The sequence below is a fragment of the Vanellus vanellus genome (assembly GCF_965231255.1).
Source record: "Vanellus vanellus genome assembly, chromosome: Z".
In the NCBI taxonomy this organism is placed as follows: Eukaryota; Metazoa; Chordata; class Aves; order Charadriiformes; family Charadriidae; genus Vanellus; species Vanellus vanellus.
Genome location: NC_138908.1, coordinates 86,325,697 through 86,340,279, shown reverse-complemented (window position 1 = coordinate 86,340,279; position 14,583 = coordinate 86,325,697). Strand labels below are relative to the sequence as shown.

Genomic DNA, 14,583 nt, shown 5'->3' with positions numbered 1-14,583 from the left:
CTGGGGTCTCTTCCACCCTTAAACTCTTCGCAGGATCCTTCAGAATCTCCCACTGGTACATTTGGGGGCTTTGGTACTTGGCCTTCAGTGGCTGTATGACTCTTGTGATTCCCTAGGTACTTTATTTTTTAATTTTATTTTTTTTTTCAAGCCTGCCTACTTTATGGCACTGCTTACCAAATGAGATCGCTGAAGTTGCTGGGCACCCCTATGCTCTGTAATTATGCGCAAAGATAACACAATACTTTTTACCTGCATTTATTGGGAGTCGGGGGGGGGGGGGGGGGGGAGCAGTTGCTACTCTGAAAAACTGATCTGGCTGATTTGTAAATTTTCCCTTTCTCACCTCCTGTATCTGTGTTGCGAGGTCTGGAGCGAACGCTGCTCCGTCCTAAGTTCAGATGAGGTCTGCTTGCTTTTCTCAACATCTTTAGTACCTAAACAGTTTAATTATGATTAACAGCCAGGAGTAAAATGCTTTGGGTGATGCATTTGTGAGTATTGCCTGCTGTAGGCTACTTCTAGAAAAGGCAGACGCACAAAATCCACAGTCTTTGCCCTGTAGGTAAGGGTGTCTGAGCAATCCAGAAATAGCACAGCTCCTCTTCTACCAAGATGCTCACACCATGCAGTAGCGGTATATAGACCAGCCTCAAACTCACCCCAAATGAGTTGTTCTTGGGTTGTTTTGGGTATTTTTTTAACCCAACGCATCTTGTTTTTCAGGATCTTAAAGAATTGCTGGAGAAGTTGGAAAAAAATGAAAAGAAGCTGAAGAAGCAGCTGAAGATTTACATGAAGAAGGTCCAAGATTTTGAAGGTGACTGGGCTGTTGGTAGACATTGGGGTGAGGGAAGAGCACTCTGGTTTTACTTCTTTGGCCAGCCTTGGAGAGCTGCAGGTTTTTCTCTTTTTCCTTCTATTAAAGTAAGACTTTGCTCATTCTGGCACACTGAACTAGCACTGAACTCCTCGTTGGCGTGACAGCAGGGAATGGAGAGTCCAAGTGAAGCTCCTTGGGTCATGCTTAGGCTGTCTTTGAGCAAGCACAGCTGCGCTGGTCTAGTTTTATCTTGTTACCGTGGGTGAACGTGGGAAACTTGAAAGAGGGTCCACGAAGTGAGGATGGAGGGTGAGCGCTTGCTGGAGGCGTTGGTCTGCTGCTTCATTTGGAGGGTATTTAAGAAACGTGTTTTGTTTTCGTTGCTGTCAAAGCTGTGACCCAAGCAGAGATATAAAGAGACCAGTGGCTTAGCAGGCAACTGCTCTGTTCTGGCAATATTAAGAGGGATTAAAACCACTTAGGATTAAAATATATTTGCATCATAGAATCATAGAGTGGTTAGAGCTGGAAGGGACCCTAAAGGTCATCCAGTCCCACCCCCCTGCCCTGGGCAGGGACACCTCCCACCAGCCCAGGTTGCTCCAAGCCCCGTCCAGCCTGGCCTTGAACACCTCCAGGGATGGGGCAGCCACAGCTTCTCTGGGCACCCTGGGCAGGTGTCTCACCACTCTCACAGGAAAGGATTTCTTCCTAATATCTTATCTAAATCTCCCCTCTTCCAGTTTAAAAGCCGTTACCCCTCGTCCTATCGCTGCTTGATCAGAAAACACCTCAGATGTGATATCTGTGTTGTAGAGAAGGAGTTTCCCATTCTGTGGAGATGCTGTGATTAATCACATAACCTCGTTCTCGTGAGCTAATTTCTGAAAACTAGGCATTAAGTGAAATTAAGCTGAATAACTGGAGGGTTTCCACGGCTAGAGCAGCTGGTCCCTGTCAGTGTGATCTGCAGGCAGCAGGCTGCTGTTTACTGCAGTGCTTGCACGCCGGTCTCTCCTGTTTTATTAAACTTTTATGGAAGCACAGAGTTCCATGGTGTGCCGCTGCGGTTCTTCAGTATTATTACCAGCCAGAAGATGAGATGCTGGGTTTATGGTTTGTTTTTTTTTTTTTTTTTTTATATTGCCTGGCTATTTTTTTTTTCCCTCTGTGAAAATGGTACGCTAAAAAGATTGCCATAGGGTTACTACCTTCTAGCCTGTGGTTCCTTGGAAAATAAAAAAAATTACTTCATCTTTTCCTCCTTAGCTCCAACTTTTTCTTAGGTCCGCTCTTTCTTTCGTTCAGAGTCAGAAGTAATGCTGACTGGTAATTCAAGACCTGGTTCTTTGTATTTTTATAAGTCTGTCGAAGCTGATGACATTATCGGAAATTTAATATATAATTCTTTGACCTGGCGTCTGCTCTAAGGCCAATGGAGGACGTGAATAGTTCTTGATCACCAGCTACCACCTTTCATGCTGTCTTCTCTTCACAGCATCCCAAGCCGCGGTACCAGCGGAGAGAAGGCATCACGAGCGTAACATGCAAGTTGCTGTCCAGAGGAAAGAGAAAGATTTTCAGGGCATGTTGGAATATTACAAAGAAGATGAGCCACTCCTCATCCGAAACCTCATTACAGGTGAGGAACTTGCTCTGCTCCTGTGCCTGGCTCCTCCTCCTTTTGCCTGGGCCATCTCAAGATTGGCAAATAGATCTTCTCAAATTAATCCCTCCTGGGGCTGTACGTTTATGGCGATGGCAATTTTGGTAGGTAAAGCAGCGCAGCGCTAAGCAGACAGACCAGCATGGGTATAATCCTTAGGGAAAGCAAAAATGGAAAATGCAAAAAGGAGGCTGCGGTTTTTAGAGCAGGCAGTAACTTGCTGAGCTTCATACGATGTGGTAATAGATTGGGAGGGGGTAGCAAAGGATAGACCCCGGGGATTTTGCACAGCAGTAGCGCAAAGATAGTTTGGTTTATGAGACATTCAGTGGTAACTGCACTTTTTGAGCTCTTTTACACTGGAAGTTCTGATCAGAATTGCTGCCAGCATCCCCTTATTCAGTGCTGTGAGAAGTCATGCTTCCCTGGCTAAGCGTTAGTATTTACCATGACTCTCTAACACCAGCAGAGTCTAGTGAGGATCTAAAAAGTGCTCGAAGAGCAGTGCTAGCCCGTTGCTGCGCTCTTTGAAGTACCCCTGTTCAGACAGGTTCTTCCTTTAGAGGCTACAAATTCCCACAGCTGCCATTAGGATTCAGTATCTTGAGGGAAAGAGTGATTTACTACCTCATGAATTCAGAGGTGGAGGTTATAACCTGTGGGAGGTATTCCTGGGAGCTTTTCTAAGGTTATTTGTGTGCTGCTTGGGTAGGTTTTTTCATGGTAAAGAAGATCTAGTGCCACCTGTGCACATCTGTGCATCCCTGAAGTGTAATGTCATAGTGTCACAAATTTCAGTGCAGACTGTTACCCTCCTGAGCCCTGATGCTGTGGCTTTTCTGCTTTGGCCAGCTCCAGTAGGTTCTTCTGTCCTGTAGTTGGACTTCTGGTTCCGTGTCCACACTGCAGAGAGGGATGCAAGTTGCAGAGGTGAAATCTCAGCTTCCCTAAGGCTGGGGAGAGAGGGGTTTGCATGGGTACGGCTCCAGCTCTGGTGTTCCCTGCTTCACTTGGCAGTTGGTGAATTTTAAGAGGATGTTTGGGTTTTTTTTAAAAAAAAAAAAAACCAAAAAAAACCCAACAACAAAAAAACAAAACCAAACAAACAAAAAAACCAAACAAACCCAAAACAAACCTAAATCTTCTAGACCTCAAGCCTCAGGCAGTGGCTGCTACTGTTCCCTGCCTTCCCGCCTACATCCTCTACATGTGCATCAGACACGCGGATTACATCAACGATGACCAGAAAGTGCACTCCTTGCTCACCTCCACGATCAACGGCATTAAGAAAGTGCTGAAGGTACGTGTCTGTTTTCTCTTGTCTTGGGGTTGAGATGGTGTAAGATGGTTGTAACCATGCCAGAGCGTGTGATGTTCAGCTCTCGTAGTGATTTTCAAACACACTCACTGTCCTTGTTCTTCTACGTAGGGAAGCTATGAGAATTATGATCTTAGCAATAAAATCATCCCCATTTACAGATTAAAAATAATGCTTGCAGGGAAAAAATGGCTAATACTGGCTGTCTGCAGAGAGTGAGCTTCCTGGTCTAGATGGGGAAACTCAAAATCACTTTGTTTTGCTGTGCCAGCTTCCCCCACCAAAGGAGGGGTCTCACATCTTTTCATTCTGCTCCTCCAGAAACACAACGATGATTTTCAGATGACGTCGTTTTGGCTGGCGAATACGTGTCGCCTCCTGCACTGTTTAAAGCAGTACAGCGGAGACGCGGTAAGAAACTCATTGCCTATATTTGAGTATTCGGACATTCATCCAGGATGGGTTTTCAGGTCTTCTAGGTCTGGTGGCTTCCCTCTGGCTATGACGTGAGGTCATCTCTGACTTCCCTCCTTTGTTAATTTGGATATAACATGAGGCAGCTCCTAGAATCATTAAATGGTTTGGGTTGAAAGGGACCTTTAAAGACCATCTAGTCCATCCCCCCTGCCATGAGCAGGGCCATCTTCAACTAGATCAGGTTGCTCAGAGCCCCGTCCAACCTGGCCTGGAATGTTTCCAGGGATGGGGCGTCTCCCACCTCTCTGGGCAACCTGGGCCAGCGTCTCACCACCCTCAGCGCAAAAAGTGTCTTCCTTATATCTAGTCTGAACTAGACCAGAGGTTTACGGGGCATTGCACTGAGACAAGACATTTGAGAGTTGAAACCGGGACCTTTACAACACAACGTGCAACAGAATATTTTGAATTTCATTTGATTTGTCTGAACAGCGGATTTCCTTCTGGTTGGCTGTTTTGAAGGCTGTTCCCCTGCTTTTAGTAGGTCCCACAGCTTTTCATTATTTTTAGATGGGGAAAGCCTGTGCCAAATCTTGCAATTTTATTCAGAATTTTTCTACTGATTTTTTTTCCTGTTCTGTTTGACTAGTTCAAAATAACTGCACTTTGAGAGAGCCAAAGTGCATAATCATAATGTAAGATTTGGGAAGGGAATCCTCTCGTTTCTCGCCACCTCAGTAATATTTCATAAGTTGAAATAAGTTTTATTACAGCCAATCCCTTCCAACAAAATCAGGTCATCACAGTCCTCTTAGTCCATTGCATGCTGCCATCCTTATAGCCATACATTCTGGGTATTAAAATTTTCAACAGAGCCAAATTATGTAATTTCTCATTTAGTCTGGATTTGTGTTAGATCTATTGAGCAATCAAGCTTTAAGAATAAAGAAGAAAAAAATTTCATGGAATCAAATTAACTATTCAGGTCGTTCCCAAGATAATGACTGGTGTGTAAAACCTCAGCGCTGGACTTCAAAGATTTAAATTAAAAAGAAAAATAATATAGATAATAGTTACGCTCCTGTTTGCCCTCTTCTGCCTGGATAACAACATTACACTTAAAGAAAATCCTCCCCAGAAAACCAGCAGGGTATAAAAAAAACCCCAAAACTTAAATTTCACGTTCTTTGCTGTGATTTACTGTGTTAAAAGAACCAGCTGTTTTCAAATTCAGTTGATAATTTGGTGAAAACAAAACAAAACAAAAACAAAACAGAGGGGAAAATTCATTCTGAGCAGTTTCCGAAATAGTTATCTTTAGTTTGAAATCCAACCTATTTTTAGGAAAATGGGTTTAAAAGAATAGCCCAAACTCAGTGCAGTCTTGCAGTGCAAGGAGCAGCACGGTGCTTTTTCATTAGTCAGGAAAAATGAGAAATTCTGAAGTCGACTCAAATTGTACACGTTGGGGTTTTTGCATTTTGCTAGTCAGCAAACAAAAAAAAAGTGTCATAGTTTTCATTTTGACATCAAATTGATAAGGCCATATGCAAGGGCAATTAAAGCATCTGTGTTAATTACAAAATTGAGTTAGATCACATTTGTTTCTGCCAGCAAAACTGGCTTTCGTGTCTGAGCCCAGAACTCGGGGCTACAGCATCGCTTTGCAGGATCAGAGAGCAGTTGCTTCTTCAGCAAAAAGCAGGGAACAAATTCAGTTACTTGGAGAGATTTCTGAACTTCAGAGCAGCTGAAAATGCTGTAAAAAAAAAAAAAAAAGGCATGTGTTTATCATAATTTATTTTTTTTCCTGTTTTCTGGTATCTTAATATATTTGGGTTTCCCATAAATAATTGCAGCTCACAGGGATAAACAATTAACTAAAAAAAGTTTCTCGGGGACTCAAATGTCATTTTCTAGTTCATCTATATATTGCAATTAGTACAAATGTTGCTCCTTGCTAAAGCTAAAATGAAAAACCTCATTGCTTAATGATACTTTTCTTCAAAAAGCAGCCCTCTAGTAATAATTTATGAACAAATGGCTGAGTAAATCAAAGGTGATTTATGAGTCTTGATCTTTTCCATCTTAGAGCCTAAAAATGTACTTTGGTAACATCTGGATATACTGGACTCTAATTTATTTTTTTTTTTAATAAAGTGATTTTACCAGACTATAAATAGGTGGAATAACGAGACCAGGTGTTTTAATCTCCTTCTATTCAGGGTTTCATGACACAAAACACGCCTAAGCAGAACGAGCACTGTCTGAAGAACTTTGACCTGACCGAGTACCGCCAGGTGCTGAGCCACCTCTCCATCCAGATCTACCAGCAGCTCATTAAGATAGCAGAGGGCATACTCCAACCCATGATCGGTAAGTTCACAGCACATTAGCTTTTAGGAGTGTTTGTTTGTTTGGGGTTTTCTTTGCTGTAATTATCTACTCTGAGTGTTTTTCAGACCTTTGTACAGCGCTAAGCATGACTTCTCCTCAAAGGAAAAGCCTGAAGTTGGACGAGAGGCATATGTTACCAAAAAACTCTTGGTTTGGAGGAGGTCCTGGTGTTAGCAGTGACTTGGAGTTAGGGAGCCAGCCCTGGATGAGTTTTTATTTTCCCCCGTAATAGAAACTAATGGGGATGAGGGTTTTCTTTTCCCCATGATAGAAAATATCTTCTTCCTTTCTGTGGTGAGACGGTGCTGGTGAGTCCGTAGGAACAGTGTTCTCCTCCAGACTAGGTTCATGGTTAAGCTTTTTATGAGTGAAAACGCACATTATGAGGGAGGAGAGAATTGGGAAGAGGAAAAAGAGTCTAATAAGGACTTTGTTTTGCAAGAGTGAGTCAGTATTGAGAAGAGTTAACTCCTCAGCTAAACCTGTCCTCCTTGCTAAGCTAATTGAGGGGCTGTTCTCAGAGCTCTATATTTTCTAGCTGCTGGGATTTTCCTTGAGCTCCCAGCCTGGACTCCTCTCTGGCTGGGACTCTTTCTCTTTGCCCTCCAAATGTCAGTGCACAAATTCTGTCTATATCCGATGGCATCACCTCCTCCCACCGCTCCATGTTCCACCTGTTCCTTGCAGAAGGTTGTCTTGTTCCTCTATCAGTTAGTCAGGCTGTAAGAGTTTTATTACTTTTAATCTATCTTCATTTCTCCCAATCCTTTGAGCCAATTAATCACTTTAACTGCAGAATTTAAGGCTCTGTGGTGGGTATAGAGGGAGAACTGATTACAGCTCAAAGGAGAGGTGTTTCCAGTTTCTGCAGCACAGAAAGTGATTTCTATGTAGTAACACCAAGTGGGGGAAAAACATGTCATCTTACAGATATTCTATATGTTTCAACTATTTTGTATTACCACAATAAACTAGCAATTCATGGGTCTGTCCTCTTTTTCAGACCTCCCAGCATCCATCATGTTGCCTAACTTTGACACTGCTGTAGTTCGTGACTGCCCATGATGGAACATTTCTTACCTCCAGTGATGAACAGGCGGATACAGGCTTTTTTAGCTAATTTTTCCCCCTTTTTTCAGTGTCTGCGGTATTGGAAAATGAGAGCATCCAGGGGCTTTCTGGTGTCAAACCAATGGGCTACAGGAATCGCTCCTCCAGTATGGCAGATGGTGACAGTTCCTACAGCTTAGACGCAATCATTCGCCAGCTGAACACGTTCCACAATATCATGTGTGACCAGGGCCTGGACCCAGAGATCGTGCAGCAGGTCTTCAAGCAGCTCTTCTACATGATCAATGCGGTCGCCCTGAACAACCTCCTGCTGAGGAAGGATGTCTGCTCATGGAGCACAGGCATGCAGCTAAGGTGGGACATGGGCTTAGGGTGGGAATGTACCTATCATAGTATCACAGAGCAGTTAGAGTTGGAAGGGACCCTGAAGATCATCCAGTCCCACCCCCCTGCCCTGGGCAGGGACACCTCCCACCAGCCCAGGTTGCTCCAAGCCCCATCCAATCTGGCCTTGAACACCTCCAGGGATGGGGCAGCCACAGCTCTCGGGGCAACCTGCGCCAGGGGCTCACCACCCTCACAGGAAAGAATTTCTTCCTAATATCTCATCTAAATCTCCCCTCTTTCAGTGTAAAACCATTCCCCCTTGTCCCATGGCTCCCCTCCCTGATCAAGAGTCCCTCCCCAGCTTTCCTGTAGCTCCTTTAGGGACTGGAAGGGGCTCTAAGGTCTCCTGCTTAAGGAAGTTTTTTTAATTTTATAAGGTGGTGGAAAATAGGGAAATAAATTGGAGTGGTGTGAGTAAAGGGAGAAACTGGATTCGGCAGGAGACCAATGCAGCAGCAGTTAAAGATAACCCCCATTGTGCAGTGCCCGTGCAATGCAGCTTGCTGTGCTGCTTGTGGATTAAATGCGTGTTACAGTAATTATCTCTGAGGTGGGCTTTCCCCATCCTTTCCTCACCCAGCCTGAGCAGGAAGGCTGCCCAGCCCAAGGACCAGATGATGTAGGACAGAACCATAGAATGGTTTGGGTTGGAAGGAACCTTTAAAGGCCATCTAGTCCAACCCCCCTGCCATGAGCAGGGCCATCTTCAACTAGACCAGGTTGCTCAGAGCCCCATCCAACCTGGCCTGGAATGTTTCCAGGGATGGAGCGTCTATCACCTCTCTGGGCAACCTGGGCCAGTGTCTCACCACCCTCAGCATAAACAATTTCTTCCTTCTATCTAGTCTGAATTTCCCTTCTTTTAGTTTAAATCCATCACCCCTTGTCCTATCGCCACAGGCCCTGCTAAGAAGTCTGTCCCCATCTTTCCTGTAGCCCCCTTTAACTACCAAAAGGCCACAATAAGGTCTCCCCGGAGCCTTCTCTTCTCCAGGCTGAACACGCCCAACTCTCTCAGCCTGTCCTCCCAGCAGAGGGGCTCCAGCCTTCTGATGGATTGCCCATTGGGATGGAGAAGTCTCTGCCCTTTCCTCCTGCTGCCCTCTGCTGTTTTTAACTTAACAAATGTTGTAGTGTCAAAGGATCTGATTTCGCAGGTGGATCTGAAAGACAAACCCCTGTTCTGTGTGAAGTGCCTCTGGCCTCTCGTGAGCCGCAGGCAAGCGGCAGCAGGGATGGCTGCTGGGTTGGCATCAGGGGCTTGCGTGCCCCATCGCTGTCCCAGCACAGGGTTGTAATAAGGATTGAAATTTGAAAGGACAGCTAGTGCGAACCTGCCAGAAAGGGGTCGTGAATATTTATCAGCCCAGGCGTAAATCTATCAACGTACTTCTCGGTGTAAATAATTTAAACCTTCCTTTTATAACCTTCTCCCCTTCCCACGGTGGATCCTTTGCATGTTCCCCTTGAGCCTGCGAGTGGGCACAGGCAAAGGCATTTTTTGTGTAGGTATTTTCAAAGGTACTTGGGTACCTTGCAGGATTTTGTTAGTGTTTATACAGCTTGTTAAAACCTTAATTTTAATTGGCTTTTGAAACTTGAATGTGTCTGCTGTAGAAAAGCACATCCCTTGTGCTGTTCAGCTGTTACATGGTTCATGGATTTCTAAGGTACATAGAGCATAAATTTTGCTTTGAGTTGTTGAGTATTAAGCTTTGGTCTGGTTGTCTCTTGCCATGCGTATCACAAATATACACCACGAAAAGCCATATATAACAGCACTGCAACATACCTTGAGTCTTGTAGAGGATTTTTGAGATGCTACGTCTTATCTCTCAGCTAACGTCTTATCTTGACCCGCTTACCCAGGTTTAATATCAGCCAGCTGGAGGAATGGCTGCGTGGGAAGAACCTGCAGCAGAGTGGAGCAGCACAAACTTTGGAGCCCTTGATTCAGGCGGCACAGCTGCTGCAGCTGAAAAAGAAAACCTCGGAAGATGCTGAGGCCATCTGCTCCTTGTGCACATCACTCACCACGCAGCAGGTAGGGAGCAGGGCAGAGATTTACACCAGAGGGTACCGATAATTAAAGAAGTGGGAAAGGGCGTCAGCTCTTCACTGCCCAGACTCACTGTGCTGTTCCTACAGTGGGGACAACTTGTCCTTTTCAGGACTGATGTTTGGTACTGACCTCTGTCAGAGGTGGCCATCGCAGTGGCTCCTCTCTTACAGTGCTGCTGATGGCGCTGAAGCTCCAGAAGAAACGTTCAAAGATGAAACCCAGTCCTGAGGAGTTCATGGTATAACTCAGACACTTGGGATTTTAAACCCACCTATTGTCTTTTTCCAGGGTCTAACCTGGCCATCTAGGCTGGCTGGATCTGCCCTTAAACTTTGAGACTCCATGGCAGGAGAACTGGAGTTGACCTTCTTTGCTGCTGGATTGCCTGGCCTTAGTTTGATAATGTCACAGAATCACAGAATCACAGAATCATCAGAGTTGGAAGGGACCTCTAGAGATCATCTAGTCCAACTCCTCTGCCAAAGCAGGACTGCCCGGAGCACATTACTCAGGACTGCATCCAGGCGGGTCTTGAAAATCTCCAGGGAAGGGGACTCCACAACCTCCCTGGGCAGCCTGTTCCAGTGCTCTGTCACCCTCACCATAAAGAACTGTTTCCGTGTATTTGAACGGAACTTCCTGTGTTCTAACTTGTGCCCATTGCCCCTCGTCCTGTCACTTGGAACCAATGAAAAGAGCCTGGCTCCATCCTCCTTCAACCCACCCTTTAGATACTTGTACGCCATAATAAGGTCTCCCCTCAGCCTTCTCTTCTCCAGGCTAAAGAGTCCCAGCGCTCTCAGCCTTTCCTCATAAGGGAGGTGCTCCAAGCCCTTAATCATCTTAGTTGCTCTTCGCTGGACTCACTCCAGCAGTTCCCTGTCCCTCTTGAACTGGGGAGCCCAAAACTGGACACAGTATTCCAGTTGTGGCCTCACCAGTGCAGAGTAGAGGGGGAGAATGACCTCCCTCGACCTACTGGCCACACTCTTCCCTATGCAGCCCAGGATTCCATTGGCCTTTTTGGCGACAAGGGCACATTGCTGGGCCATGGATAATTTACTGTCTACCACAACCCCCAGATCCTTCTCCTCCGAGCTGCTTCCCAGCAGGTCCGCCCCTAACCTATACTGGTGCCTAGCATTCTTCCTCCCCAGGTGCAGGACCTTGCACTTGGTTTTGTTGAAGCTCATTAGGTTCTTCTCTGCCCAGCTCTCCAGTCTGTCCAGGTCACGCTGGATGGCAGCACGGCCCTCTGGGGTGTCAGCCACCCCACCCAGTTTCGTATCATCAGCAAACTTGCTGAGGATACACTCTGTCCCCTCATCCAGGTCATTAATGAATATATTGAACAAAATTGGACCAAGTATTGACCCCTGGGGGACACCACTGGTTACAGGCCTCCAACTAGACTCTGTGCCGCTGATCACAACCCTCTGAGTTCTGTCCCGCAGCCAACTCTCAATCCACCTCGCTGTCACCTCATCTAGCCCATACTTCCTCAGCTTCCTAATGAGGATGTCATGGGAGACAGTGTCAAAAGCCTTGCTAAAGTCAAGGTAGATGACATCCACAACTTTCCCCTCATCCAGCCAACCAGTTATAACATCATAGAAAGCTATCAGATTGGTCAAGCATGATTTACCCTTGGTAAATCCATGTTGACCACTTCCAATAACTTCCTGTTCCTTGACGTGTTTGGAGATGACATCCAGAATGAGTCGCTCCAATACCTTCCCAGGGACAGAGGTTAGACTAACCGGTCTGTAGTTCCCTGGGTCCTCCTTCTTGCCTTTTTTGAAGATTGGAGTGATGTTGGCCTTCCTCCAGTCCTCAGGCACCTCTCCTGTTCTCCATGACCGTTCAAAGACGATGGAGAGTGGTCTAGCAATAACATCCGCCAGCTCTCTCAGCACTTGCGGATGCATGCCATCAGGGCCCATGGACTTGTGAATGTCCAGCTTGGCCAAGTGGTCTCTGTCGTAGGAAGGAAGAAGTGAGAGGTGTGAGCTGACCACCAGTGATTGTTGGGGATCCTTTCTCCTGTAGCTCCATCTAGAACATGAGGGGTGATAGGGTGTGAGCAGGAATGGGGTAACATGTGAAGTGTTGCAGAGGTGGCATGAGAAATACTGGGAAGTGGTCACCTGTGTCACCACGTGCCAACCAATTGGAGTCCCTATGTGAATCTGTTGTCCAAATCTACTCCCAATTTACAAATGTTGTCATTAGAAGTGATTTTCACAGGTCCACAGAGGTGTACCATACCTTACAGCAGGCAAAGCAACACCACAATGATACTTGTGCTACTTCTGCTTCTCAGTAGTGTCATGGGAGACTTATTATGGCCATGTCAAGACAAACTGTTAGTGGCACTTTGTATTCTGGAAAAGTTTGGCTTCTCATAACTGTCTGTAATCCTGTTTTGTTTTCAACAGATTGTAAAGATACTTAATCTCTACACTCCTGTGAATGAGTTTGAAGAGCGCGTGACAGTAGCTTTCATACGAGACATACAGGTAAAGTAAAGGGCCGGAAAGCAGAGGAGATAGTAATGATTTAATACAGATGTCATTAGTACTAACTCAGGCGTTTTGTAACAGGGGTGCTGCTGCATGTTGCCCTGAATTTAGTGCTCTGCATGTTCACATGCTTACTTGTAACATCCATATGCTTTGTGGTCATGTAGGAGGCATGGCCAGGCTCTTCTGAAGAGTTCCTATAGTCTGGGTAGAAGTTCCTGTAAATATTTGCTCAGAGGAAGGCTGCTGCAATAGAGAACAAAATAGTTGTCACCGTTTTGGGTTTTTTTTGCAATATCTCTAAAATTGTCTACATTCTCAAACCTTTGATGTTAAACCTGACAAAGGCAACAACTGGTACTAAATTTGTTTTCTTCTCCCACACCTCACAGACGCACTTGCAAGATCGCAACGATCCTCCGCAGCTGCTGTTAGACTTCAAGCACATGTTCCCAGTTTTGTTCCCGTTCAACCCATCCTCCATAACCATGGACTCTATTCATCTCCCTGCTTCTCTCAACTTGGAATTTCTCAATAAAGTCTGAAGAAAGCAGAATTAAGCCCACCTCTGCCACCCAGAGACCTCCAGCAAAGAAAGAAAAATCACAAAAGGAATTTAAGGAGCTCTTTAAATATGGACCAAACAGGTTTATGGAAGAACCAATACGCAGTAATAAATGGATGCTAAACTGTACAGTAAAAAAGAGACTGATCTGTATGTGATTTTTTTTTTTTTCCTTTGGTAATTTGCAGCTCAGAATAAGGATACTTGAAATATAGATTTATTTTTTACTGCTTGATTTTATGTTGACGTAGTTCAAAGTCCATAATCACCTCCAAAAGCCACTAACAAAAAAGAACGGTGAGTGGGAGACAACTTACTTTGATCTTCATAGGTGTCTATGAAGAAATGACAGTTAAATCAAAAACAAAATCTGAGACACTTATGCTGCCTTGAAGGATGTGTAATTTGTCTAACAGCTAGGTGGTTTTGTATGTATTAATAACGGGACATGCAATTCTGCCTCTTGTTCTCGCTAATAACTGTATCACAACAGTGAGTTGATAAAGTAAATCGCAGAAGGTGCGAGTACGTATTTATCACGCCGGCTAAGGTAACGGGCTTGGGTGCTGCTTGGTTCCTCCCAGGTGGAATTTGTCACAAATTCTGTATATGGGAAATGCTGACGCTCCTCCTAACTGCATCCAGTGCATCTGCTTCATGAGAATTCAAATAAATTGGCAGTTTGGACTGTCTTCCATGACCCAAATTTACATTAGTGACTCATAAAGGTTTTGTCCTAGTGAAATAATCTGGAGACAAGGGACTGCCTTGGGCCTCCCGCTTCTAGTCTAGACGAGCATCATCCTCATCCCTACTGTTGGCTTGGCCTGGGCTTTTAAAAGTCAAAAACTTTCATCCAGTGGCTATTGAGGTTCTTAGACCTCCTATGTGGCCTGTATCAGAATCTCATTCGTAGGTAAGACGCGCAACCCAGTTTAATCATCGGGTCCCCAGTCCTAGGTTAGTCCCAGCCATAGCAATCATTCGAAAAACTCTATTCAGTTCAATAGCCATCCGAAATTTTACCGGTCGTGCAAACCCATGGCTTAGATGAATGAAGAATACTTAAAAAAAAGAAAGTTTTAAAACAAAAGGGAATGGACAAGCAATGAAATGTTTTAACACAAAAAACCCAAAATTTGTAAGATGGCGTGTTAGTAATGTAAGCCATTTCTTTAAGAGTGAACGCAAACTCTTTGTCTTCAACAACCTTAAGTGAATAATTGCAATCAATTCAAATTGCTAGGATCAATTGTTTTAACCTAACTTATAAATTAAAACAAACCAACCCTCTGACCTCACCAGGTAGATGCTGAAAGGGGCCAGCTCCTCCCAAAAGCACTCATTGATTTTTT

At 44.9% G+C, this 14,583-nt stretch overlaps 1 protein-coding gene across 1 annotated transcript in view; it reads left to right on the top strand.

Moving 5' to 3' along the window:
* Positions 1-13,275, top strand: part of MYO5B (myosin VB) — a gene marked incomplete at its 5' end in the record, with an annotated part of 152,437 nt that extends 139,162 nt beyond the window's left edge. The window contains 9 exons of the mRNA XM_082497611.1: positions 727-820; positions 2,322-2,465; positions 3,638-3,789; positions 4,129-4,218; positions 6,450-6,600; positions 7,761-8,046; positions 9,949-10,123; positions 12,580-12,660; positions 13,056-13,275. Of these exons, the coding sequence (XP_082353737.1) occupies positions 727-820; positions 2,322-2,465; positions 3,638-3,789; positions 4,129-4,218; positions 6,450-6,600; positions 7,761-8,046; positions 9,949-10,123; positions 12,580-12,660; positions 13,056-13,208 (1,326 nt within the window). The 3' untranslated portion in view covers positions 13,209-13,275. The remainder of the gene's footprint in view (positions 1-726; positions 821-2,321; positions 2,466-3,637; positions 3,790-4,128; positions 4,219-6,449; positions 6,601-7,760; positions 8,047-9,948; positions 10,124-12,579; positions 12,661-13,055) is intronic.
* Between the last annotated feature and the right edge of the window lie 1,308 nt (positions 13,276-14,583).